The 27,409-nt window shown below is 39.2% G+C and overlaps 1 protein-coding gene across 20 annotated transcripts in view; it reads right to left on the reverse strand.

Annotated features, from left to right (window-relative positions):
• Positions 1 to 27,409, reverse strand: part of PAM (peptidylglycine alpha-amidating monooxygenase) — a 154,841-nt gene that overhangs the window by 82,883 nt on the left and 44,549 nt on the right. For all 20 annotated transcript variants that reach the window (XM_032335655.1, XM_032335654.1, XM_032335653.1 and 17 more), the window contains exons 4-6: positions 22,726 to 22,813; positions 10,989 to 11,074; positions 9,497 to 9,580 (exon numbers count right to left, since the gene is read on the reverse strand). In XM_032335655.1, the coding sequence (XP_032191546.1) occupies positions 9,497 to 9,580; positions 10,989 to 11,074; positions 22,726 to 22,813 (258 nt within the window). The remainder of the gene's footprint in view (positions 1 to 9,496; positions 9,581 to 10,988; positions 11,075 to 22,725; positions 22,814 to 27,409) is intronic.

The following is a 27,409-nucleotide window of genomic DNA, read 5'->3' on the forward strand; positions in this document are numbered from 1 at the left end:
GCACATATGTGTACATATGGATTTAATATAGTTTTCATTAATATATATGATGTGTAGCACATAATAAATAATAAAATATATACTATTCTTTGCTGTAAATTCCCTATTACCAGTTCAAGGTCACAGAATTCTTTCCTTAGTTTTTTCCTGAACTTTTCCATAGCCAATGGATGGTTTTAATGGATGAGTGAGTAATTCAGACAAGAATGTTTGCTGATGGGGTGCCTGAGTGGCTCAGTGGGTTAAAGCCTCTGCCTTCAGCTCAGGTCATGATCTCAAGGTCCTGGGATTGAGCCCCGCATCGGGCTCTCTGCTCAGCGGGGAGCCTGCTTACCCCCTTTCTCTCTGCCTGCCTCTCTGCCTACTTGTGATCTCTCTCTGTCAAATAAATAAATAAAATCTTAAAAAAAAATTTAAAAAAAAGAATGTATGCTGCTGTTCTTATTTATTGAAACAACAAAGATACATGTTGTCAATGCATCTGCTTGTCAATAAAGTGGGCAAAGTCTTTGCTGCACTGGTTAAGAGTTCTAATATTGTAAAGATATTTCCTCAAATTTTTAGACTATTCACAATAATCTGCCTAACACTTTTTCCATAATTTTCTCTCTCTCTCTTTAAAAAGATTTATTTATTTATTTTAGAGGGAGAGAGAGAGAGAGAGAGAACAAGCACAAGTGAGAAGAGCAGGGGAGGGAGAGAGAGAATCTCAAGCGGACTCCATGCTGAGTGTGGAGCCCATGCTGGGAGCTTGATCTCACAACCCTGAGATCACAAGCTGAGCTGCAACCAACCGTCAGAAGCTTAAAGGACAGCACCACCCAGGTACCCCTCCATTGTTTTCTTAAATCTAAACAACCTGTGGTTGATTCCAAGCCATGGATGGGACATTACGGAACCCTGGCCTGGGGAGAGATGAGCGGTTAAACACTATTTTAGAGTATTCCCACTCTGTGGATGCAAGAGAAATAATGGCTTAATTATGCCCAAGAGCAGAATTAATAAGATGTAGTAAAATAATTAGGAAGTGATAATTTTTGAGTAACTACTGCCTTCATTTTTAGGGATGGTTATAATCAGCAGACAACTCAAAAAACATCCGAAAATTAACACCTGGGTCTTGTGCGTCAGCATGAGCCTGCTCTAACCCACCAGCGCCTCACCTCTACTTTTTGTGCATCTGACTCAGTACCTGGTTGGAACCAGAAATTTTCACTTCAAAAAGCACCCCAAGGAGATTCTGGCTCAGGTATTCCTTAGATTAAATTCTGAGAAACCCTGACTTCTCAGGATTTAGGAAAAAGAGTATGTACTTTAGAGGTAATTCTATTAAGACCCTCCAGCTAATTCCAATCCTTTTAATGAAATAATAAGAGAAGCTGTTTATTTAAGTAAACAATGGGCAAAATTTTTCAAGTGTGAAAACATCTAGTGGAGGTAAGGATATGAGGCTCGCTCGTTCGCTTGGATTGTAAATGGGAAAAACTGTTTTGTTGGGTAATTTGGTGGAATCTGTTAAGGCTTTAACACCACACGACCTAAAAACCCCATTTCTAGAAATCTACCCTGCAGGAGCAACACATCGTTACTTAAAACACTGCTTACATTAAAGTTCACTGCAGCATCACTCATGATAGCAAAAAGCTCAGAACTTAAATGTCTTGAGTAGGGAACAGGATATATAAATTTTAGTATATCTGCACAACAGAATACTAGGCAGCTATTATAAATAATGGAAGAGCTTTACATGGTCTGCCTTAGAAATATACCCAGGGTACATCGTTAAATTAAAGACAACAGCAGATGCAGCTCTGTGAAGAGAGTGGTCTGATTTTTGCCCCAAAAAGAAAAAGTGCATAGATACACATCTGGGGTTTCTGTGTTTATACAGAGAGGTTAGTTAGGATAAGCATGTGAAAAGTAGGCAGATATAAATGATAGTTACCTGGAGGTAGGAGTCCAGGGACAGAGGGGGATAGAAATGAAAAGGGTATCATACACATGTAATCTATATAGATTTTCTTCAGCAGTTTCACTGAGGTGTAATTCACATAACATACAATTTACCCCTTTAAAGTGTGTAAGTCTTCGGTTTTTAGCACATTGAGATGTGTAACTGTCACCTCATATTACAGGTTTTTGAATCGTAAGGTGTGGTGAGTGATTTTTTTTTTTACTGTGTTTTTTTTTTTTAAGGTTTTTCTGTATTTTCCAAAACATGAAAAGTAAAGTTTGGGGGGGGGTGGTTATTTTAATGGGAAAGTATTCAGATATATCCAGAGTCCTCACACCCTTGTTTTTATTTTAACTGAGAACTCAAGTGTTAGAGAATAGGTTTCTTTGTTCTAATAGAAGTATTTGCAATTCTAAAGTCTGAAAAGCTCTGGAATCCTAAGGTTTTTTTTTTAATAGTGTTTGGCAGCAAAATTTGGTCTAAACGGATGTGATGCTATTTATGGTCTTCATTTATCCCTTGTAGAGTAACTATTTGAACATTTTTCTATAGGAATACAAGCATATATGATTAGGGATGGTGTCCCAGACTCCCAAAGGTGATATAATGATTTATGTGTCCCAATTCCTTTCTATCAGATTTAAAGTTCTTACTTCCAAGCCGCATCTATCCCACAGCACTTGAGTAACTTTGTGGCCTGATATCAAAAATAATAAAGAAATAAAAAATTGGAGTCAGAGAGGGAAGAAAGGAGACTTGAAGAGTGGCATGGGTATCAAGTCTTGGGAGAAAAGAGGGAAATGATGTAAAGTGTACCCTTCCTGGAACCACATTTCTGTATGTGTTGAGGATATGTCTGTTTAAGCAGGGCTGCTGTCCCTGTGTTGAGAACCCTGGAAAGAAAGACCATGGTGAGAACTAACCTCATACTAACCATATATATATGTGTATATATATATATGTATACATATATATATATATTAAAGATTTTACTTATTTGAGAGAGAGCACAGCATGAATGGGGTAGGGGGGCAGTGGAAGAGGGAAGAGCAGACTCCCCACTGAGGAGGGAGCCTGACCTGGGGCTGGATCTCAGGACCCTGAGATCACAACAGGATTCAAAAGGCAGATGCTTAACCAACTGAGCCACCCAGGTGCCCCTAAGCTCCTATATTGTGGAAGGGGATTAGGCTTGTTGGACTAGGTGCACATCAGGGTCCTATTCAGGGAAGGCAAGGCTGTGTGCTAGTAATGTGATGTCTAGGTCTCTCTGTCCACGTAGAAAGGCTCATGGCTTTTAGGCAGCTCCCTGAGGCAGGGGAACAGTAACACTGTCCACATGTGCAATTTCAGAAGAGGTTCTTCTTTTTTTTTTTTAATTTATTTTTTTAATTAACATATAATGTATTATTAGCCCCACGGGTACAGGTCTGTGAATCGTCAGGCTTACACATTTCACAGCACTCACCATAGCACATACCCTCCCCAATGTCCACAACCCCACCACCCTCTCCCTACCCCCCTCCCCCTGGAAACCCTCAGTTTGATTTGTGAGATTAAGAGTCTCTTATGGTTTGTCCCCTCCCGATCCCATCTTGTTTCATTGATTCTTTTCCGGCCCCCCAAACCCCCCATGTTGCATCTCCACTTCCTCATATCAGGGAGATTCAGAGGAGGTTCTTAAATATGGAAAGTAATCCAGAATGTTAGAAAATACATGGATTTAAACATGCCACCCACAGTAACCCTCACTTTGCAGAGGAGTAAAAGCACATGAGATGTATCTTCCTAGAGAGCATGCAGGAGGAAGCCGCTGGGAGGGGTTTAGAGAAAACACCAGAGGAAGCGGTGGGCCATGACCTTCCCCGCAATTTCCCCCCATCTCTGCTCTCTCCGCAATCAGGTATCAGGGAGTCAAGAGCACTCTCATGCTTCCACTAAAGTCAGAGTGGTCTGCTTTATACTGGAATGAAGTAATTTTAAGTGCAGCTGCCCTGCCACTGATCTATGTTCCATCTTGTTCAAAAATGCATTAGCAAGGGATTTTCCTGGGCTCACAATTTCAAAGCTTTTTGCAATAGCTAGCTTCCTGGCAGTAGTCTCGTTAAGAGGCAGAGACGCGGCAGAAGTCACAGTGGAATTAGAATGCCTTCAGAGCTTTCTGTGTTCCCTTCTGCCTGCCATTGTTTCCACTCTCTCGTGCTCATCCTTACAGTCCCTACAGTGGTGGTGAGCCAGGAACCTCCCATGCCTATATGGGTGAGTGTGGGGTGTACGCACTTGAACTCACACCCTGTGTCTAGTAACGCCCACCTCCCTGGAAGGAAGCTGTTCAGAAGCTACACCTAACGGATCATAGGCTGGCATAAACAAAGAAGGTGAGAAGAAATCAAATCCGAAGGTCACCAAGTCCAGGCACTTGGTGACAGTCCTGGTGACACGGGGAGAGGGTCTGTATCCCTGACAATACCTGCTACTTTTCCTGTAAGCAACAAGAGCTGAAGGAGAATACATAGTTTACAGCTTGGAAATTCTGTCAACCCAAAGATGCTGATGACTTGGGCACAGGTCCTTTCCACCATTTTTAAGGATACCTGTTCCAACTTCAGTTAGTGAGTAAATGGGTTTCTCAAATGGAGAACTGAGTTAATGCTGAAGACCAAGAAGCTAAAATCAGTAACTCTGCAAAGGAGAGGCCAGTTTTCTAAAGATTCCCATAAGTGAAAACACCCAGAAGAAATGTGGCAAATTTCTGTAACAAGCTCAGGAGAATTTTCTCTTTGGAACAAGACTCTATTGAAAAAACTTGTGTTGGGGAAAAAAAAAAAAAAGGACCAGGAAGAATCTCTAGTTCCTATTATTCTAATTTCCTTGAGGGAAGGGACAGTCTTGTAGTTTATCTTCTTATAAATGAACTATGAACAAAAAAAATCTGTTGTGGAGAACAGTAAGCAGCTTAACTAAGAAAGTTCTAGTCACAACGTGACAGCTATGAACAACTCTGTGTCTAAATCTAACAAGAAATTTTAACACCCTGGAAAAGTAACCAGCGCACTCTTTATATTAGGAGCAACTACGACCAAAAGGTTGGATTTAGGGCAATTTATGTCACCTTGAAGCCTTTTATAGGGACAATAATGATACCAGTTAACATTTACTGAGTACTTAGCAGGTACCTTTCTATGAACCATTATGATCCCATTTTATAGGTGAGGAGGAGGACAGAGAGGTCTAGAAACTTTGTGAGGGTAACAGAACTAGAAACTACCTTTGCCAGGCCATCTGGTCTTTTAGAGTCAGATCACCTAACCCCTGGCACAATGTTATTGTTTATTTGGGATATTCATTTCTTTTTTTTTTTTAATCTTATTTTTAAGCAATCGCTACACCCAACATAGGGCTTGAACTCACAACCCGAAGATCAACAGTCTTATGCTCCATTAACCGAGCTGGTCAGGATCCCTGGGACAATCATTTCTAATCATATTGCATTATTTTTTCTGTGGAATATTATTTTATAAAAATCTAGGAAGTGTACAATTAAAAAAGAATTCATTCTGGCTTCCCGGAGCCTCAGTCCTGGGTCACCCTGGCATGCTAAAGTCCCGATTTTTTCTTCATACATAAGGTTAGTGATTTCTCACATGGTCAAGCTTAGGACTGAAGCCGAGGTTACTGCTTGGCTAATAAATGCTCTGAGTACTTTGCAGAATAAAGTCCTAGCAAAGCTGGGTACTGTCCAACCCCACCCTTCACCAATGTTCTCATCTCTTGCCACTTCTCTCAGCATTTCACATTCCAGTAGCACCAAATTACCAAAAGTTCCTTGTGGACGTGAGGCATTTCACTCCCGTGTCTAGACACATGCTTTTACCCATCTGGAACGAGGCTTCCCCCTGCCCCTGCCTACCTGGGGGTTCCTGATCACCATTCAAATATCCTTGCTCTGTTTCCATCTGCCAAGAAGCCTTTTCTAGACACCTCCCCTCTCTTCCCAGCAAACCTGCACGCTCCTCTTCTCCACAGCCCCCGGAGCTGGTATAAATTTCTAGTATTGTCTAGAAATGCAGATTCTGTGCTTATCTCTCCTGCTAACCTATACTCAACTCCTGTGGACAGGAAGGTTAGGATACCCAGACCCAGCAAGGGTCTGACACTGTGCCTGATGTGGCATTTAATAAAGATGGCTCTTTCGAAATGACACTTTTACAGCTTCACATTCTGTGCAATTTCCAAAACAAACAAAGATCAAACTGAAACAAAGATTTCATGTAATCCCACAGAACTCACTAAAATCACTCTCAATTTTTTCCTACTAATAGATATCACAGTCCAAGACACACTCAGTCTGGCTTCTGATACTTTATCTCATTCCAAAAAATTTTAAAAGATTTTTCTTCACTGTTGGCGTTTTATTAAAGAAAAGTACTAGATTTCTCACGTAAGGATATATACTCCCCATAAGGATAAATACTTACACCCTTAAGACAAGTATTTCCCTACTTTTCAGTAGTGTAGCAACTTCCTTCTATAGTTAGTCTGCTTCTGATATTTAATTTCTATACTTAAAAATATCATCAAAAGTTTGAACACTAAGTTCAAATTGAGAAACATCAAGATAATGGTTTTAACATTTTAAAGGAAGAAAAGGAATCACACAATTCTGACTTTCCTGCTTATTGACTATTTTCTTTCTTTTCCTTGTTCTTTCTAATACTTGGAAACAAGCACGCATACATACAGTTTCATGATTTGTTATTATATAGTCTATATAAATTTTTATGATTTGCTATTATACCATTTATTTAACTAGTCCCCTATTAGGGACCTTTGTTAAAGTTCCAGTTTTTCATATTAATAGTTAATGGGGCATAAACAACCATGGGTAGGTAGCTCATTTAAAAACAACAACTCTTTCTTTAGGATAAAAGCCTTCAGTAAGATTTTAATGTTCTATATAAAATCCATATAATATGACAAAGTTGCTTTTCAAAACACTGCACTAATTTTAAAAGCTTCCCAAACTGTGCCAGATTAATTCAAACCCGGGTAGTCCTACTTCCATAATTCCATTTCTACTCACCCCTGATTTAATAAATATAAAATCCTCTCTAGTTTTAGTGAGATTTGATATCTTCCCATGCGTTTTTTTATTTTCTAAGTCACATATAGCTTAAGGCACAAGATCTTATCTAATATTACTGAAAAGATTACATGGCTGAAATTTTTTGTTTATATTTTTGTTATGTTTCAGTAAGGTTCATGAATTATAGTACCAGTAATCCTTCTAACTCATACCTCATATACACCTTCTTTTAGAAAAACGGTTCCCAAAAAAGTGAAAAAATGAAAAATCTGTATAAACATTCCTCATCAGTCTCTTAAAGAATAACTGTGTATTTACCTATCAAATCTCAGAACTTTTAAATTATCCCTAGATTAAACATAAATTACAAAACAAAACTAATTCCTCACCAGTAATAAAATAAATTAGGACAGTAATATATTTTAAAACTAGTCTCTATCATCCGTCTTCCCTAGGGTATCAGTGTGCTACCTGTTAGGACATATTACAAAGCTAGGAGGAATGTGGCCGAAAAGTGAAGTCCAGAGCTCCACAGAGGGACAGAAAGTGGGGCGAGGGAACGTGTGTGGGTATGGCCAGCTACTTTAGTTGTGGTGGGCAGGGAAAGCCTTCCTTGCCTTCTTGGGAAAATTACAGTCTTGATCAATATTTGGAAGTCAGCAGTGCCTGACTCTCTCCCTGTTCCGCTGACACCAACATGGTAACTTTTCTTTTTTTTTTTTTTTAAATTTTTTTTTTTTAAGATTTTATTTATTTATTTGACAGAGAGAGATCACAAGTAGGCAGAGAGGCAGGCAGAGAGAGAGAGAGAGAGAGGAGGAAGCAGGCTCCCTGCTGAGCAGAGAGCCCGATGCGGGACTCGATCCCAGGACCCTGAGATCATGACCTGAGCCGAAGGCAGTGGCTTAACCCACTGAGCCACCCAGGCGCCCCGCCAACATGGTAACTTTTTAGAACAGATCATTTCTGTTTATTCCTCAAACACAAACATTCATTCCATTGTTTTCAACAAAACCCTATCTCGACACTACAGTTAACAACTTAAGTTTTAAGTCTCTGTTCCAAAAATGGAAAGCTATTTGTATACTATAACTCAAAGTGTATTTTTAATATAAAAACAAGCTTTATTTGGAAGTTAGCTTCATGGGCTGGTCCCTAGGAGCTTGTTTAGCTGATAATATATCTGATTGCAGTGTTAATGATAATTTTTCAATCATATAAAATTATCCTTCCTACTATCTTTTTCCAGAGAAAGACTGTATTTACTATCCCAGTCCTGAATACTGAGAATCTATGGAAACCTGACCACAGGAGGCACTCTCAGCAAAGGTCCCCAAGGATACCTCATGGACCAAGACGGACATGTACTTCAAGACTTAGTTGCCAGAGAGGAAGCTAAAAAAATCTGGAGAGGAAAATGTATGAGGTTAGTTAGGAGAAATATAATGTTAAATTAGAGAACTCGGGGCAATATGTATAAGTCAGCAAGACACAGTGGAAAAGCTGATAAGCCAAGGAGAAGATTGCTTAATATTTACACTCCCGTGAACACTAAAGTGTGAACCTGGAAGGCAGTTGGAATTTGACTAAATGCAGCAGAAGGAAGAAGTACCAGTCTCGGTTGCCTTGGGAACAGGGCCCCTTCCTCATGGTAATGATTCTATAATAAGAAAAGGAGGATTTAAATAGAGTACATAGTACAAACTTCCCGTTATAAAATAAAGTCACAGGGATTAATGTACAGCATAGGGAATATAGTCAATAATATTGTAATAACTTTGTATGCTGACAGATGGTAACTAGACTTATCATGGGGATCATTTCATAATGTATAAAAATACTGAATCACTATGATGCCCACCTGAAATGAATAAGGTATTGTATGTCAATTATACTTCAATAAAAAAAAAAAAAATAAAGGGCATTGTCATCATAGGTAGACCAATGACACTTTAGCAGGTGTCAAACGAGTAGGTGGGGTCTGTGCGTCAGGGCAGCAGACGATGGACGAGGTCATGAAGAGACAAGTGTAGATCACAGATAAAGCACTGACACGAACTTGAGTGTTGGGGGACTTTCCTGGTACTGCAAGACATGTGGGCTCTTCCAGTGGCTTGCCTATAGTAGTGGAAATAAATGGCGAAATCCCTAGTCTGCTGACATTCGTCGTTGGGAGGAATCCCCTAATAGGAGAGGGTAGATAAGACAATACACTGGAAAGCCAAAGAACCCTGAAGTCGGCCTAAGAGAAAGGCGCACAGTAGGATAAGAGAATACACTTTTCAAAATAAATGTCATTTCTTCGGTAGTCCCAAATTAAAGGGAACAAAAGCAGTTGTTTCCCAGTGGGCAGAATGTGTGGTCAAGAGTCGGTAGGTACATTTTACATTTTTATATATATTTCATATATTTATAGTATTTAAAGTTGTGCCTAGTCCCAGCATTTCAAAACTTACCTCTGAAAGCACTAATATCCCCATAGTGTACTTGCAGTACAAAGTATTTACTTCCAGTTTCTCCTCCAACTCTGAATCCAACACCTAAAGGTTTAGAAAGAAGATGAATTAATATTTTAGAAATCAAAGTCTAAAATGGAGCTAATCTCAGGTTGCTGATCTATGAAATCCAAAGGGAAATAAAATAGCATATAACATAAGAAATTATGTTATATGAAAAAATGAACTAGGTAATCCCTGAACATTTCTAATATAATCTATCATTCCTTCTCAAAGCTCTGATAGAATTCTATTCATACTTCCCATTTCAGAACCGAAGTAATCATATATACTTTAAGAGGAGAATTCACTCATTCTGAAAAAAATAGAACAAAACAAAATGCTACTCTAGGTGATTATATAACAGATATACATAAATCCATTCTTTTGTTTTGTTTTGAAGATAGTCACACTCATTTTTATTTTCTGATTGAATATAGAAAACAGACTTCTTAAGAGCACCTCAGGGGAAATGCTTTCATTCGCATATGAAAACTGGTATCTGCAAAAATGTTATTGAGGAAATCAGTTATCAGTGAGATTGCAAAGTCCAGTGTGTCAATAGGTTCTTGGAATCTGAAGGGTTCCTAAGAGTTGTACTATTAATAGAGTTGCTAGGAAGCTTTATAAAAAATCAACAGAGAAAATATATATAGGCGAGGAAAATTTTTTTCTATCTGCTCAACTAATGGTTTAATGCTAACATTAAAAATGTCAGCAAATCTATAACAGCCTTCCCCCAGCCCCCATTAGTTTCCAATTTTGTTTGGTAGCAGCTGCCTGGTAAACTATTGAGAGGATCCAGAAACTCATTTGAAGCAAAGCAAAACAAATATCAATTAGAGCTGGCAAAGCTGGGGAGGCAAGAGAGGGACACGTGTATCCCAAGACACTATCCCTGAACCATGGCAGACTTATACTGTTCCAGAACTGCACATTCCCTTGATACTAAGGAACATCACAGTAATAAAAGAGAGCCTGGTAATTCATTCACACATTGGAAGTTGTGAACAGTTTAGAGTGAAGTCAGAAAGCCAGCTGAGGTTTGACATTGCATTAAATATCCAGGTTCCAAGACTATTAAAAAAAAAAAAATCTGTTTGCTGAAACAGCAATTTATTTAATTCTTAGCTCTCCTGGCTCATGAAATGCTCCTGCCGTCAAGAATCAATGTGCCGTAGGCTGAAGGTAGCGTGAGGTATACTTCTTGTGTACTCTCTGCTTCTACCTGAACTATTGAATGGTCAGGTTACTTACCAAAGAGAGGCAGAAAAAAGAGGAACTACCTAAATGAAACCTTCTCAGTACAATGCAGGTAATACTGGCAATTTTTCAGTGTGGAATTGCAAAATGGAACACTGTTGACAACTGTGGAAAGGACATGATAAAAAGTACTCTAGAGTCAGAAATTAAACAGCTTTAGGGAAGGTGATGCAAGAGGCCTCAGATATACCTTTGGGGAGTCTGGTAGGGGGAGCATTTCTTGCCCAGGCATATAGAATATTGGCTTTATCTGTACAGGTTCCTTCATCACAAAACCTGAAGAAAAAAAAATGCAGCCATAAACGAAGATCCAAATAGCAAAACACATTAATCATTCACCATAGGGAGGAGAGGCTAAGGGAAGAGATTTGAAAACAAAGTAAAATACATAAAATATCATGATGGCCGTCATACCAGCTTTAAGATCCTGACAAAGACTAGAGCCAAGAATAATTTAATATCTGAAAAAAGTAAATAAAGAGGGAGGTGTGCCTGTGCGTTGCCTGATGTGAAACGATCCTGTGAGGCAGATATACAGTTTGCAATTTGGTCTGTTCCTATGTGGAACGTACTCTGTAAAATCAGGGAGGAAGGTAAGCATTACGCAGACAGCGCGTGGAAACCAGTGTCCACACGGTGTTAATTTGGAGGTGGACTGAAAGACATGCCGTTCACATTTCCCCTTTGGGGATCAGCATTTTCACTAAATCTTTGGCCACATCCACACTTGGTGGAGCACAATACTTACCATCAGCCTGGGGAACCACACAAGTGTATCCCACGTAAGGGGTTCTTGGTGTTAAATCTAGGACTTCAAGTGTATGAATACCGGCTGTGCTGTTGAGAGGTTGTTTCATGCCGGGCAAGTCACTCAGTCTACTGAGCCTCAGTGTTCTCTCTTTTATAAAACAGGGTTAGTTATACTTACCTCACAGTCATTCTGTAAATCAAATTAGATATAAGTGAAAGCACTTTACAAACCTCAAAGCACTGTACCAGGGTAATGCATTCTTTAACAAGGCATTCACTTCATCTAGAGATTCATTATTGAGAAGCAGGGCTGCGCAGCGAAAGGAGCCCAGGCAGAAAGATCCATGTGGAGTTGAATCCCAGCACCTCCAGTCAGCCGCTGCGGGTTGAGGGCATGTCTGCAAACCCTCAGAGGCCTGTGTGCAAAGCTTCTTGCTCAGGCTGTGGTGGCCATGTGCTGTGGCTCCCCCTACGCTGACTGACAAGCTAGAGTTCATGTTGGTCCAACCAAATCCATGAATGGTAAGCTTCCTGAGTTCAAGGCACACATGTCCACACTTCTTCTTCTTCTTTTTTTTTTTCCATGACACTATATCTCTTAGTTTTTTCTCTTCTAGAATTGGATTTGTTCAAAACACCATTCGGTGATGTTTTCTTAAGATTTTATTTATTTATTTGACAGAGAGTACAAGAAGGCAGAGAGGCAGGCAGAGAGAGGAGGAAGCAGGCACCCTGCTGAGGAGAGAGCCTGATGTGGGGCTCGATCCCAGGACCCCGGAATCATGACCTGAGCCGTAGGCAGAGGCTTAACCCACTGAGCCACCCAGGCGCCCCTCGGTGATGTTTTTATGTTGCCTTTCTAGCTCTGTGTTTTGTGAAATTGGCACCAAGCAGTGTCCGAGTCAGGGGTTTAGAGAGACTTGAGAGGTTCGAGGGCTATCAAAGACAAGGACAAATACAGCTTCTTGGGCAGAAGGCTGGCTCACACAGGAGAAAGTGGGCAATGCCCATGGCCTGGGAGAAAACTGAAGGCAGGCTGTGGTAGCTTTCTTAACAAGGTAGGAACTGAGGCTAGAACCTGTCCAACATCCAGGTCACAGACAATAAAATCACTGGTAAAACGTACCTTCAAACTCAGAGGCAGGAACTCCTAACAAGTTTCCCACTTAAGGCCAGAAATGGGTGGGAGACTAGGCAGTTAGGACAGACACCTGTTACCCAGCTGAATGAAGGGGTGAGGGACTGCAAATCAGGAGGTTCCCATAAGGTTCTGTTTAGCAAATGCTTTTGCTTCTATCAGTCGGGATGTAGAAAGAAGTTGGGTAAGGTGCGATGTAAAACACATCAGCCAGTGGTTTCTTAGTGTTCACGGTCAAGAACAATATACTTTTAACGACAAAGGACCATTATCACGTGAGATGGGTGCGTTGGAACAAATGTCTGACACCCTTGTGCCCCCTGAGCCACAAGTCTTAGGATATTGGACAGTGCCCAAAACAGTTTCCCTCCTTGGCCTCATACTCTTAGAGTTTAAGAGATGGGATTGTCAGATGTGATGAACTTTGTATCTCACTACTGTGAGCTATTAAAATTTAAAGATCTGGGTGGCAATTTTCATAGCTTTCAACAAAGATCATAAATATACAAAAGTGCCTCCCATCATTGTGATGACAGTCTTAGGTTAAACAAGATAATTGTTTCCTCTGATATGGAAGTCAATTCAGTGTATGACTAGAAGGAACCAGAATGAAATATAACAGAGAAAACTGCTTTAGTAAGTTTTTCTAAGCTACAAACTTGATTAGGTCATTTTGCTGGCACAAAACCTTTGCAACGCTTCGCAAAAATAACAAGAAAATAAAACCCAAACATTATAGCATAACACATGAGGCTTTTCATTATCTGGGAACTTTTATATCTCAGAAAAAAAAAAAAGTTCCATTTTAGTCATGCCAAATTTCTGCCAGTTTTCAGTCTCTCTTCCATACTATTCCCTTTGCCCGGAAAACCCCTTCCCCAAATCTCTGCCTGACACACCTGTATTTATTTTCTCCTTCAAGATTCCCTTCAGGGGGCGCCTGGGTGGCTCAGTGGGTTAAAGCCTCTGCCTTCAGCTCAGGTCATGATTCCAGGGTCCTGGGATGGAGCCCTGCATCAGGCTCTCTGCTCAGCAGGGAGCCTGTTTCCCACCCCACCCCACCCCCGCCTGCCTCTCTGCCTACTTGTGATCTCTGTCTGTCAAATAAATAAATAAAATCATAAAAAAAAAAAATCCCTTCAGACTTCCTCCTGAGGGAAGCCTTCTCTGTTCCTTATCTAGGCCAACTTCCACTCTTTAACTATAGCGCCCATCTTAAGCATCAGCTTACGGATCTCCTTTCCGACCAGACTGTGCATACTTTGTGGCCAATAAACTCCCAGCACCTGCAACCCTGCCTGGCATTTAGTAAATATTCAAGAAATGTTTGGCGGCGTTAACTTCCAAGTAAGTTTTTAACTTTTCATATACAAAGATTTGGATTGGCCCGAAATGTTATTGTTCTGTCAAGTATAATAATATTTTTTTTGAAAACTTCCTCAAGAACTTTTAACTAAAATATTTAAATAACGATAAATCTGAATTATGACTTGCCTGCTAGTTTGTAGAAATCAGCTTTCATAAGAACATTGCAAATAGGTTATGCTTTACAGCTGAATAAGCACAGAGAGTTTAACTTCCAAAGGTCACATAGTCAAGCCATGATTCAAAGCTCTGCCTGTCACACTTCCTTCTATCTCAATATATGAGATTGATTTATGGGCAGAAAATGATATTCTGTGAAGATAAACTTCGATGACTACATGACTATAATATCTGAACTAAGTTGCAATGTGTGTATACAATTCTAAAATCAAATTCTAGGTAATTGTTCTCACTTATTCGCAAAGAGACAACAATCTTACATTTTATTTTCTCATCAGCTCTGGTAAAAGAGCTCCAAAAGCAAACCTTGATTTTTCAAATCCTGTTTTATAATTTTTAAGAAATTTATTAAACTCAGGACTCCTAAGTGGCTCAGTGGGTTAAGCCTCTGCCTTTGGCTCAAGTCATGATCTCAGGGTCTGGGATCAAGCCCCGCATCAGGCTCTCTGCTCAGCAGGGAGTCTGCTTCCGCCCCCCCCCCCCCCCCCCCGCCGCCGCCTGCCTCCCTGCCTACCTGTGATCTCTGTCTCTTAAATAAATAAAATCTTTAAGAAAAAAAAAAAAAGAAATTTATTAAACTCAAGACTGAGTAAAGATGGACTCGTTGGAAAGCACTAGGATATTGAAACTAATCCTAAAACTTAGTATATGAGACGATGAGAAGAGGAAAAATAAGAGATTAAGAGAAATGGCTTCTGGAATGGATAATACAATGGAAAAATACAACAGAGTGGCAAAGAGCATTTGAATAAAGTCCCTGCACATTTTCATTGTCGGATTTCTATCTTCCCTTTTAAATGAAAAAACAAAAACAAAAACAAAAACAAAACATCGTATTTTCTCCACACAAAATGTCCACAGGAGGGACGACTGGCTGGCTCAGTCGATCAAGTAAGCAACTCTTGATCTTGGGCTTGTAGGCTGATGCCCACATTGGATATAGACATTACTTAAAAAACAAACAAACAAACAAACAAAGACCAAAGGGATAAGGATGGTATTTTAGTTTTCTAAAGAGTCCTATAAAATAAGGAAGATCTTTACTATTCTTTTTTTTTTTTTTTAAAGATTTTATTTATTTATTTGAGACAGTGAGAGAACGCATGAGAGGGAAGAAGGTCAGAGGGAGAAGCGGACTCCCCGCAGAGCTGGAACCCTGATGTGGGACTCGATCCTGCGACTCCAGGAATCATGACCAGAGTCGAAGGCAGTCTCTCAACCAACTGAGCCGCCCAGGTGCCCTTTACTATTCTTATTAATAAGAAAAGTCCTAAGGCTAGGAAGCAATGTAACCCTTGATCAACGGCTGTTGTAACTTCAGGCCTCATCAACTGAGTCTCTTGGTCTTAAAATTCTAGCAGCTTCTCCTTAAGGCTCCTCCAGATTAAGCCAATTAATCGTGAAAAGATTCACATAGCTCCCTTGTGGTTTCTTAGTATTTGTAGTAAAAATGGTGAGAATTAACTTTTCAAAAGAAAACTATTCTGGATTCTTGGACCTCTGCTTTAGAGCCTTTTCACCTCTAATCCATGGGGAAACCATTCAGATGGCATGAATATTTTCAGACTATGCCAAGCACTGAAAAATGCTAACCTGTCATTTTGCATTATCCAAATAAAGCATGATTGACTGTTCAAGTACCCTCTAGTTGTATCCGTTAAAGGCTATTTAAAATCCAAGGTTACTCAGGGAAGATCAGAACTGACAACTCATTTCTTTTTTTATGTAAAAAAATTTTCTAGAAGATTTTATTTATTCATTTGTCAGAGACAGAAAGAGAGTGACTGAACACAAGGAGGTGGAGTGGCAGGCAGAGGGAGAAGCAGGCTCCCTCTGAGCAGGGAGCCCCATGCTGCACTGGACTCCAGGACTCTGGGATCATGTCCTGAGCCGAAGGCAGACACTTAACCAACTGAGCCACCCAGGTGCCGCTAAAAAAAAATTTTTTAAAAAATTTTTTAAAATTGTCACGCCCTCAAGTTAAGTCTATGTAGACTTAAATTCCAGTTTTACTAAATTAAATATCAGGGCCACAGGAAAATTAATCCAAAATGAGAACGTCTCTTTAAGAAACACAATATATAATCAATGGCATATGTAGGATATCTTGATCATTCCAAACTGTATCTGGAATGGGTAAGGTATTCAAATTTCATTAACTGCTCTCTATAAACCCACAGAACATACTTCCCAATTCAGACAAATTTGATGTGAATATCAATTCAGTGGGTATACAATAGGTATTACTATTAGCACATCAATAAGTAGGAAACTTACTGGGAAAGCTAAATAAGAGCGGTGATTAAAAGTCACCAGCCTGATAAATGGCCACAAAATATACACGCCCCACCTTCTTAGTGAGATAAAAGCCATAAAGTCTATAAAAAAGGAGGGTGTGTCTGTTTTGTTCACACCAAATTTTCAGTGCCTAACAAAGAGGTTGGCACATGATAGCTGGTTAAGAAATATTTTATTAATTAAACAAATAAGGATAACAACTACTATTTATTAAGTACATCTACGTGCCCAGCACTGCACTATTATTTACATCCCTTTACTTATTCCTCATCATGGCCCTATTAGGTGGGATTAGTAGTTCCACTTTACAGATGAGGAAACAAACCAACACAGGTTAAATAATTTGATTAGTGTTTATTACAATTGGCTCTAGGCTGAATGTTACAGCACTGTGCTATAATATTGCTATTCTGTTTAACATAAATGCTAGTCTGTCAGGAAAGAACAATTGTTCAAAGTTATGTAATGTTTGTTTCTGTTGAAACTGTTAAATTGTTACAATCATGCCGTTGTACATTATTAAAGTTGACACTGGTCTACTAAGAAGTGGTCAGTTGCTAAGGAACTCCTATCAACACCTCTAATCCAGGTTTCTATAAAGTAGCCAAGGAAGGCACCTGAGTGGCTCCATCAGTTAAGCGTCTGCCTTCGGTTGACTCAGGCTGTGATCCTGGAGACCTGGGAGCGAGCCCCGAGCCCTGTGTGGGACGCCCAGCTCAGAGGGGAATCTGTTTCTCCTCTCCTTCTGCCCCTCCCCCCAACTCATTCTCTCTCTCTCTCTCTCTCTCTCTCAAATAAATAAACAGTCTTTAAAAAAATTAGCCAATGGTTACGATCACTGGTAAATACAATAAGTACCACGTGTGTCTTAAATAAACAAAGATCCCCCATACTACCCTGATATGCACCATCATATGAATCTATTATAATATTTTAAAAAATGGATACAATCAGTTTTAGCCTATCAGAGATTTGTATCTAAAATTTGCTACTACAATCAAAGGCACATTTTATAGTGCTTTAGAACAAGGCATAGCACAGGTTTTGTAGACCCTGTTATTTTTATTTATACTGACAAGGATGTTATATATGTGTTTAACTTTAGAAGTTTCATTGTGGCCGAAGAAACAAAGAGGGGGCTGCAGAAGATACACTGTGTACAGATGATAGGTAGCTAGGATATGGAGAGGGTGCATAAAGGCGGCATATGCAAACACCATTCTTAACCAGAGAATCATTATCATCATGAGGGAGGCAACTAAGCTGTGGACATAATATCACCCTAAAAAAACAGTCATTTAAATGAAAAACTAAGCAGGGTGTCTCACATACTGGCTGCTATATATGTATACATATCTATATAATGTTTTAGCTACTCTTCTCTTTCATCAGCATCTGTAACCCTGCGGAGACAGCGGCATTTTAAAAGACACAGCAGGTGGTTAATAAATAGAAGCAGTTGAAAGGGACTGAAGCTAAGGCTTCTAGGATGGGAAAGCTCTACTGCTTTAGCTGGAGAATGATTCCAAGTTAGAACAGCTGGAAATAGCCTCACTTCACCAGCTGGGAAGCTTCTTTTCAGAGAAGATCAAACAACCTGTAGAAGGCATCTCTGATTTGTAAAACGTAGTAGGTCGCAAGCATCATTAGAAACAGTTTTCGATCAAATATTAATGGCTAAGACTAAACATATTAATTTCGGTTATGCATAGAAGACGACGCCTAAGTACAAGGCAGGTAGGTACATAAGAAGCCCACTCACTTTAATCTTCCAGTATTGTGAACACACAAGCTTGCAGTTGGCAGTCATAAACTCTTTAAACCCTGGTCCTGTGTCCAGCAGATTAAAGTACACGGGCCTGTACAAACTCATATTACAAAAAGTGGTGCTCCTGAATTACCCCAAATGTTAAACGGCTTGTATGAACAAAACAGCGAGATTTTCAAAGACTGAAATACTATCCATAGCCAATCATACATTATTAAAACAAAACAAAACAAACCTGATTGTTAGAATAAAAATAAAATAAAGCTGTTTACAGAACAAACAAATGCAATATGTCCATTTCTAAGATCTCCTAAAATTTACCCTTTTTTCGTGAGGAGCTGTAATAGGTACCTTATGTCTAAATTACCCAGGTTTCAGCACCTCATTTCCTTACTGACTGTAAAAAAAAAGCCCCCCAAATCATCTACTCACTTATGGCTCAAATTCAGCCAAGAAATCTGGGGAACTTAGAACTGCTATGCTTTGAATTGAGTCTGCAAGTACCAATGGAATCCAACAAGTCACTATGCTTGCTCCATTCTTGGTGCTATTACGTTCTGTGGGTCCCCAGATACAGTTAATTGTCTTCTCCTTTAAAGATCTGGGAAAGAAGGTTTGAGGGTTACATCTGACAGATACTGCTGCCTTTCCATCAGCCGGTCCTTATTTGCATCCTCGAGAGGTATGTTAATTTGGAATTGAGCACCAGGCCCACTCTAACTATAAAGGGACCACCCCATGGTATATTAAAAGGTTCACATCAATGTATGCAATTTAAATGCACATGCATACAATTAACTAGACACATTACCAGTGTGAGCTGCTAATTTGGAATGAGACACCAAAGACTGGAAGATGTGTAGGGGAAAAAAAAAAAAACCTTTAAAATTAAAATGACTACATAATGAAAACTGCTTCGTGCTGTGTCTACTATTTTCCTGTAAACGTAATATAACTGTAAATATATTTTAATGAACAGTAGAAAGAGGCAATTACAAAGAGCAAAGGAGGGCAGCACAACAGAGAAATATCATCAGAAGAGCTCTTTGTTTTCATATTAAAAGTGCTGCCGGAAGACAGAGGATGAATTATAACTTCTTAATTTCAGGGGGAAAATGTTTACTTTCTTAGAGACACATACCTATTTGCCAACCTTCTGGCAATGAAACTAGAACACTCAAGTGAAGACAGAGGGGGTAATCCTAGCTACCAGAAGAAAACAGAAAAGGAAATCTAAGCTGGACGTTTGTGTGTTAAAATATCCTGTTAGCTTTTTCTTCTTTCACTAAAACAGTTTTGTACTCTCATAAAGATTTCCCCAGGGCGTGAACAAGTTCTTGATATTCTTAAGCATCAAAAAACATTATAGGTATCGTATCCAAAAATACATGTGAAAGTAGGGGAATCGTAAATTAACTACTGTCTAGATCTTGGAGCAGTTGAGGAATAGATTTGCAACTGTAAAATGAGTGTGATAAATTTCATGACTCAACCATTTTAGAAAAATAATGCAAGGCTTTGACACTGATAGATTTTTGTTATTAGTATTGTAATTCAGGTGGGAGGATAAGAAGCCAAGCAGTTGGAAAACATCCGCTGACTGTTTCCATGGCTGAGGCTATGTGGCTTCGGTGGGAGGGAGCAGAAGATGTTTTTGTGAAGCAACCACGAAGTTTAGTCCATGAAATATCCCACGAGCTCCAATGCTTTAAAGAAGCGAGGGTGTTGCCAATTATTGGGAGATAAAAAAAAGTCTGTACCATTTTTAAATGGAGAATAAGACTGGGTTGTAGAAGTTGGAGTCACTAGAACAGTTTCTTTTTATTTTATTTATTTATTTTAATTTTTTATTTTTTAAAGATTTTATTTATTTATTTGACAGAGATCGTTAGGAGGCAGAGAGCAGGCAGAGAGAGAGAGAGAAGAGGAAAGCAGGCTCCCTGCGGAGCAGACAGCCCAGTGTGGGGCTTGATCCCAGGACCCTGGGATCATGACCTGAGCTGAAGGCAGAGGCTTTAACCCACTGAGCCACCCAGGCACCCTTCACTAGAACAGTTTCAATTAATGCATACCTCTTAGTTTACATACTGAACAGGTACTATATACATATATTGAAATAAATTTAAATGTTACGTGAACACTTTGGGCTTGGCTGAAAGAAGGTTAAGTCCCACCACCAATTACTGTCCTTGAGGGTGATGAAGTCAACCCTAACAAACCTACAGATAACTGGAAATATGTGCTACAAGGCTGATGCTAAAAATCCATTTAAAATGGCATACATATGTATAATGCCATTCAGAGCTCAAATTACTCAGGGATGCAAATGAATGGCAAAATGCAGCGGGCTGCGTGTTTGAGATGACTCCACCAGTGAACGTATCTTAGAATGATGGCTTTCTAATCTGACTCAGCATCTGCGTGCAATTTATATTCATAGAATTACGGAATTTTAGAGCATAGAGGAGTTCTATGAATGATCTGGTGGTAGTCCCTTGCTAAAATGAAGACATCGAGGCTAGTTCACACATAAGTGATTTACCCAGGGATTCCGCTAGTTAGTTCACGACTCCTTCATTTTACTATGTTGACTTTCAAGTCATAATGTTAGTAATAATACACGTAGTAATTACTTTACTCAAAATTGCTATTTTTGCTTTCATTTACATTTTCTTTGAATTCTTTCTTTCCTCCATTTGGCAGTCTTTTGGAAAATATATTTTACTAGACTTAATTTCAGAACTGTATATTTAAGAATATTAATAATTATTTTTACAGGACCAAAATAATATTTGTTCTGATGTTCCCTTGATATGAGAACAATGAACGAGGCTTAGTTCATTTTATAATGAGATTTTTCTTAATTAAAACCATAATAACATTTAGTGACGTTTTATTTTTTTCACTCATTCTCTTTAACCAAGGTAAATGTAAAGCAGGTTTTAAAAGCTGACATCCCTTCTAGCTGTTTTCACGAATTCTAATCTGAAGATAAATATTGCCAGTTTCAGAAGAAATATTTTTAAAACATAAAGCCAAAGGACGTGATTCGGTGAACAAGATTCAGAAGAAGCTGTCACGGAATAATCTTTTAATATCAGAATCTTATTTACAAAAATTTACTGAAGAGCAAAAAACTGGAATGTTGATAGCAAAGGGTATTAATTGTGATTTGCTGGTCCCGTTTTTACATAAACCCAGTCATGTGAGCTGGATTCCTATGTGATACAACCCTTTCATCAAATAACTTAAGCCTATTAACAAATGCTTTGATGATACTTGGTCCCTGGAGATTTCCACTAATTGCCCTGTGCTTTTAACAGTTCCAAATATATATTACAATTGTCTGTTGCAACGACGACCAGAGTGCAATTTCTGTGTGCCTTGCATCAGTCTGACAAATATGAGGATGTACAGAAAAAGGTCTATTAGTGTACGTGATTATGTAGGGACAGGGGCACAAAAGAGACCCTTCTTCCATGCAAAGCAGGGCACACTAGTCATTCTGGACTGTTCAATACCGGACAGTGATTCTGGCTCTTGTTGCAAAATAGGAGACTTAAAACGCATGGCTATTTTCAAAGCTCACCAATCTTCATGAACACCAAAGAACAAAACGAAAGGGCAGATCTCACGCCATAATTATGCTGTAAGCTCCTAGGGATAAAAAGCATATCTATTCTAGAACCTTCCATAGCATCTGCTACCATTCTGGCATATAACAGGCATTTAATAGATGTTTACTGACCATATATAGCAAGATATGAAGACTCACCGCAGTGATTAAAACAAATTCTAAAACTGCAATAGTTGTTTGAATCAATGGGAGGCGGTGTGGTGAAATGCAAATAACTTTGGATTTGGGACCAGACAACTCAGTGTTCTACCCTCATCTGACACCAACCAGCTGAGTAACCGTGAACATGATACTGAAGCTCTCGGGCTCAGGCTCCTTGTTTGTTAAGCGGGGACAATATTAACTGCTCTGGAAACACTTTAGGAAAAAATGAAATGGTGTATACGATCACCTAGCACAGCGTTGGGGATAAAAGAGTGCTCAGTGAACAGAGCCTTGGTGGTCTTTGGGTTGAAGCATGAGCTTAAAAAAGTAAACATGAGAGCATCCATTATCTAAATTGACAGCCTTTTTTTATAAGCTGTCTGTACCTTGATATGCTATCTACGACAACAGACATAAATTTATTAAGTCTGTCAAAGACTGATGGATGTGCTCCATAGCAGACTCAATAACAGTGATAATCAGACCATGATAACCACGTGATGTGAAAGAACCGTGTTCCCTCCTGGAAAGTAAATATTCTACCTGTTTATTAATCAGCTGCAAAATACTTGCACAGATGCGATTTGTACTTATAAAATACATACATTTTCTACACCCCTTTTGACGGTGGGACCATTATCCCTTACCAGTAACTTCCAGTGGAGGAAGGCATATTGCATCCAAAAAGCAACATATGATGGACAGTATCCATGCTGGCACGAGGTTTGAAGTCAACTGTTAAGAGAGAAGGACACATGATTGTGAATGCAAGTTATACTTCTGTGCACAAACTGTCCCAAGAGACCGCGTCATTCAACAGTCCCGATAGCTGTATAACAACGATGTTTTTAGGATAGATGGCCCTGATGGTTTAAATTATCTTTCTCCTTCCGTAAGAGGAGTGTGACTTGACGTTTTAATTTAGTAGGAGAGTGAACTATTATAGAACAAAATGAGAAAATAATCAATAGGCTGAAACTACACATCTACCCACACATACTTTTTTCATGGAAGACCCCTTATAAAGGTTGAGAGCTGTATGAGGGTGCAAAATGAAAGCTCCAGGCTATGCGTTGACAATATATTCCCTTCCAGATTTTGTTAGAGTGCTGAGTAGCACAAAACACCCCATGACACGGCACGACAGAAACCACAGTGAGGGTCAGAACATGAGCAAAAGGATTCATAACACGAATTTATTTCCATCTCAAAATAACGGTAGTCGCCGGGATGTGATTGGAAGAAACAATTTACTAGGAAGTAAAAGTGGAAAATGTATCCTTTTTTGGAAAATGCACCTTTTACGAAGTATAAAAGAGAGAAAATCACTGTCCTGGATGGGCACGGTGCACTTGCTAAAGGGATACTGGAACTTATGTAATGTCATTTCTTTTTTTCTCCTGATGATAGTGGTTGGTTGAGAGACATTAAAAATAAGCAGAAATGGGTTCAGAGACAAAACAAAGCCAAAACTAAAGATAAATTATGCTAGTATGCATGGACACTATTAGGCATGAGCTGCCTTTCCTGGCTTGGGTGTGGTTCATCTCCTTTTGTCTTCATTTGAAATGCTGCACTCCCAGGACCGTTTCTAAGTACCCTCTACATAGAAAAATGCTCAATAGTCTAAAATGACCCTAAGTTTCAGGTGTATGCAAAACTGCATCTGTTAGCTCTTTTTATCTGTCTTATAAAGTCAATGAAACGTCATTTACTGCTAAAATGTGTATCTGAATAGTACATATTTATAAAATAAAAGATGTTTTACATCGAATTATAGCACCATGACTTACAAAGCGTGGTTAGTCAGAAAACACAAAGGTGCCTACTATGAGCCATTCTGATTTACAACGTTCGGGAAAAATAAAGTTTTTCACTTACCGCACAGAAAATAAGAACTTAAAGCCTAAAAATCCCATCATGAGATAGATGTTCATGTCACCATTTTTTTAAAGAAGCTAACAAAGAGAGAATGGCTGGAAAATGGACTTGCTATAACTTGAGGCTTTGTTTCTTAACATCAAAGAATACAGTAAGCCTACGAGGTTGAAGAAGATACTCTGGAAGCAAAGAATCAATTGGAGCTTACCACAGATCACAAATCATAGAAAATCCTACTGTTAACAAGCCTAAATTTGTTACCAAGAGTTACAGAAGGAATAAGAGGAATTTTATCTCCATAGACTCACTCTCCAATTAAGTGCAGGATTTCCTTCCTCCCTTCCAGAATCTTCCCATGGTATCATCCCTGGCAGAATTAAATCTGAAAAAGCTCTGAGGTAGGAGTACTTTGTTTTTTATTCCTTTAAACTTATCTTGGTATGTGATGCAAATTGTTATCTTATATTTGTTTTTATCAAATGGCTTCTATCACTCTATGGATACCCAACTTTTTGATCTGACTGTATCCACCTCCTACTTTCTCTCTTTTTCAATATCCCTCTGCCAGTCCAGTGAGGGGTTTGTCAAGCAAGAGGATGACTCCTGTTTTTTTCAGAACCAATGATGCCCATATGGCTCCCATTCCCCTTGAATTCATTTGTTATGGGAGGTTTATATTAGTAGACTTCCTAAGTTTGAATCATTCCGGGAAGTTTGATAATAAGCCAACATGGCAAGTGCATTTTATCAGGAATTAAGCTGCTGGGTGCAAAGCAACATTAAAAACCCAGATGGAAATACCCAGCAGAAGACTGGGATTCTGTGACCCTTGTTCAAGAAAGAGTCAGAGAATTATATACTTGGGAATCACTCAAAAATTGAATCCTGAAGCCATAAGGGTGGACAAAAAGGCTCAGGACAGGGGCGCCTGGGTGGCTCAGTGGGTTAAAGCCTCTGCCTTCAGCTCAGGTCATAATCTCAGGGTCCTGGGATGGAGCCCCGCATCGGGCTCTCTGCTTCCCCCTCTCTCTCTGGTGCCTCTCTGCCAACTTGTGATCTCTCTCTGTGTCGAATAAATAAACAAAATATTTTTTTTTTAAAAAAGCTCAGGACAGAATCTTAGGGAAAGCCTCAAGCTGGCAGGATCCGTGTAGGAGATCCCAGAAGTTTTTTTGTTTTGTTTGTTTTTAATATTAATGCAGTATGTGTAGTGTTGTGAAATAAGGCAAACTTTTTTTTTTTTTTTTGAAAACAGAGTGGGCTATCATTAAGTTCATAAAATGAAATATTAATCAAAAAATTCAGGGAAGGACAGAGAGGAGACCTGTTGGGAGAAAAAGAGATCCTGAAGGCATACAATCTCTGGCTCTTCATTAGGAAGGAAAGCGGAACGTTTTGCCTGGGCCCCTGCTTATGCAAAGAGATCTTCTAATAGTCCTTCATAAAGGGCAGAAATTATACAAAGTATAACTTCTCTATCCATTTTCTGATTTTTTGCTCCTTCTGACAAACTATTTTAAGAACCACTATTTGCTCCACACTGAACTCCTACTAGATAAGTGTTTAATCTTAGTTTCTATAATTAGGAACAAATCAATATCTTTAGAGGTAGTAAAAGAACATTCCTCAGAGTTCCCTCTCATAGCTTACTGTCAGTGACTCATGCATTCCTCTAGAACCTCGAGACCTAATTTGAATGCTAAGTAAATTACTGGTATACACTGGTATATAACCATCTCTTTCACATCCTACAGAAAGGGTCTAATATCAAAGTATTTATATAATTATAGCTCAAAGTACAACTCACTGCAAGTTGCAATGAAAAATACCACCAGCAAAAGGAATGTCCTATCAAAATGTAAATCTAAAACAAACAGTAGGTGCCCTCCAACAAAGCAAGCCTTGGACACTTTCACTGAAGGGCCTGCTGCCAGTGGTGGGGAGGGGTCAACTGGGAAAAGATTAGTCTGACAGGTTCATTTCCTGGGTTTGCTCTCTTCCTACTTATTATTCCTAGCTTTGAGGAGCAAGATCCCACCCTAGTGAATAGGAATGAAGTCTGCTGGGCACAAGATACACATATGACTATACTGGAGGTTTCAACAGTGTATTACTATAATATAGTAATATATTACTATATTACGAAAAGAATATGGTAAAATATTTTCAAATCACATCTTAAAAGAATTCCACCCCTCACCCCCACTTTCTTTCTTTTTCTCCCATCATACAGCAAAGACATAAATGATCCGAAGCGAAGAGAGCCAGAAGATAATAATGAAAACAACCAACAGGCCGAATCAACAAAGGCAGCCTTGGGAGAACGACAAACGGGCAGAAGCACGCCCTTGTGAGAACGCAAGGGAGTCTTATATCCGATAAGATTAAAAAGTGCCACTGACTCTTCTAACTCAATAACAAGATGACAGTTGCTTAAGTGGAAATGGAACTTGAGTCTCAATGGGTGTTGTTTCAGATTGCCTGATGGATAAGAAGATCAGGGAAAAGTTTATAGGCAAGTAAGTGTCAGTCCTGGGAATCAAATATTGTTGAAGGACTATGACTCCAGAAATAGTAACTTGTGCACATTAATTAAAGGAATGCAATGGCTCTGAAAGTGCACAGGTGGAAGGTTTTCTCAAAGGAGAATGTCATCTGAAGGGAAAGACTTGAAAGGATGCATGTGGCCGACATACTAAGCAGACATACTTGGGTCTAGTTTCTGGAGTGCCAAGCAAAATTTGCACTAACTGCATGAGGTTGTTTGAAATTTATGGGTTCTTTTAGCTAATGTTAGACTATAATCAGGGCCATAGAATCCTCTAGGAATGTGACCTAGGACAGAATTTTATTTAGCACTTGGCTTTCTCTCCATTTTTCCTTTCCAAGTGGATATTCAGGTCTGCATGTCAAATTTCAATGCATCTGCCAGATGCAGGGCGTGGAAAGATTTCGAAGAACCCACGTAGCCAAGTGTAGGAACTAGAGAGTTAGGAGAGAGCCATACACATAAAATCAACCCTAAATTACCACTGAATATGGGAGAAACACCCGTTAGCTAAATACATCTACTAGAGGAATACTATAGACCATGGATAATTAACTAATCATATAAAAAAGAACGGACTTGTAAATGCAAACTGGGATCTTCAGAACGTAAGGCATTCTAGAATTACTGCCCGTATATATCATTAGGGATCATTATTGTTGGCTTTGCTTCCTTTTTCCTCCCTGTAGAATCATACTGTATGTAGTAAACGGTTTATTTCCTATGCTGTGGATATTTTTACGTGTTAAACAATTTTTGTCAATGGTACTTTTTATCTAGTGCTGTACATTAGATTTATTCTATGCAACTTATTAAAAAGACAAATGCTCAAGGTCAATCCAGGGTCAGTCCTCGTCTTTCCTCCATCAATATCTCATTTAAACCTGAGAGGTCATTCCAGG

This window comes from Mustela erminea, chromosome 3, assembly GCF_009829155.1.
Source record: "Mustela erminea isolate mMusErm1 chromosome 3, mMusErm1.Pri, whole genome shotgun sequence".
NCBI lineage: Eukaryota > Metazoa > Chordata > Mammalia > Carnivora > Mustelidae > Mustela > Mustela erminea.